At 37.3% G+C, this 1,292-nt stretch overlaps 1 protein-coding gene across 1 annotated transcript in view; it reads left to right on the top strand.

The window, feature by feature from the left end:
• brox (BRO1 domain and CAAX motif containing) overlaps nucleotides 1-1,292 on the top strand; it is a gene marked incomplete at its 5' end in the record, with an annotated part of 13,331 nt that overhangs the window by 7,465 nt on the left and 4,574 nt on the right. Inside the window, 1 exon segment of the mRNA XM_014021590.1 lies at nucleotides 701-851. Coding sequence (XP_013877044.1) covers nucleotides 701-851 — 151 coding nt within the window.

The raw sequence follows: 1,292 nt of genomic DNA on the forward strand, positions 1-1,292 counted from the left end.
ATTTTATTTATTGAATTGTCTATTTTCGTTGTTGTTTATGTTAAAATTTTTCATTTTTGTGTTGATAAGCCTGGGTGGTCTGTTGACTGACTGTATTTGTTCAAATAATAGTTATGGGCAGGTTACAATATAAAAAATATTTGTCATAATCATGTCTTGTGATTATTTGACAGGAGTTTTACTTTTGAACTGTAAGTGTATTTTATTTAGTTATAATGCAAATGCAATAGAAATTAAACCAAGATTTGGAATAATTATCATTTTGATCTGTATGGTAATGTGTGACTGGGCCTCGTGTCACTTTATGTTGAACAAATTGGGCCCCGAGGTCAAAAAGGTTAAGAACTCCTGTCCTACAGTGTTGTTTGGTAACAACACTCGAAGTTTAGCTCAGGTGTCTCATGATCTCTGCTGTGATGCTTCTACACACTGACTGGCGTTCACTTGTGGTAAATTCAGCTGATATAACCTAGATTTGTAAACATACTTCTATTGAAGAACTGCTAGGTGACAATGAGAACCAAACCAATCCATGACGTTAACAGGGCCGCCCACAGAACTCAGACATGTTCGTTACCATGTGCCGATCTGGAGAAAACTCCAAAAAACATCTCTGCTGCAGATTCCAGTTTCTATCTTTCCACCTCCTCCTGCRCTCCCAGCGTTTCTTTAGCATTAACTCAAAGACGTCACTGTTTAGGTTACTCCCGTGCTGAGGGGCTGTGTAAAGAGTACCGTGAGACCAAAGGCCCGGGTACCACAGCCAAACCGTCTGAGCAGCTGTTCTTCCTCAAACTGGGCGGCCTCATCAAAAACACGCTGGAGAAGTGTCAGAGAGAGAACGGCTTTATGTGAGTTATTCAGCACACACACACACACACACACACACACACACACACACACACACACTGGTGTAGCATATTTTAGAGCAAATGTTTATGTTTTGTAGATGAACGAGACTCATAAACTCTTGAGAACTTCAGGTTCTGTTTGTAAACTAAAAGCTCTGAATTATACTTGTTAATATTTCCAAAATGTGAACCAATGTCTTTATTACCAAAATTGATATTTTAGAAGTTTTAAGTTTTTAGTTTTTAATTCTTTTATTGGTGCACAGCCTTTTTTGCAACAGTGTTGTTTAAGTTGTATTGTGTATTCATTGTATACGATCATAAAATTGTCATTTTTGCCTAAATACAGCAGGTAAAATAAGTATTGAACACGTCACCATTTTTCTCAGTAAATATATTACTAGAGGTGCTAATGACATGAAATTTTCACCAGATGTTGGT

Source organism: Austrofundulus limnaeus, unplaced genomic scaffold, assembly GCF_001266775.1.
Source record: "Austrofundulus limnaeus strain Quisiro unplaced genomic scaffold, Austrofundulus_limnaeus-1.0 Scaffold298, whole genome shotgun sequence".
Lineage (NCBI taxonomy): Eukaryota > Metazoa > Chordata > Actinopteri > Cyprinodontiformes > Rivulidae > Austrofundulus > Austrofundulus limnaeus.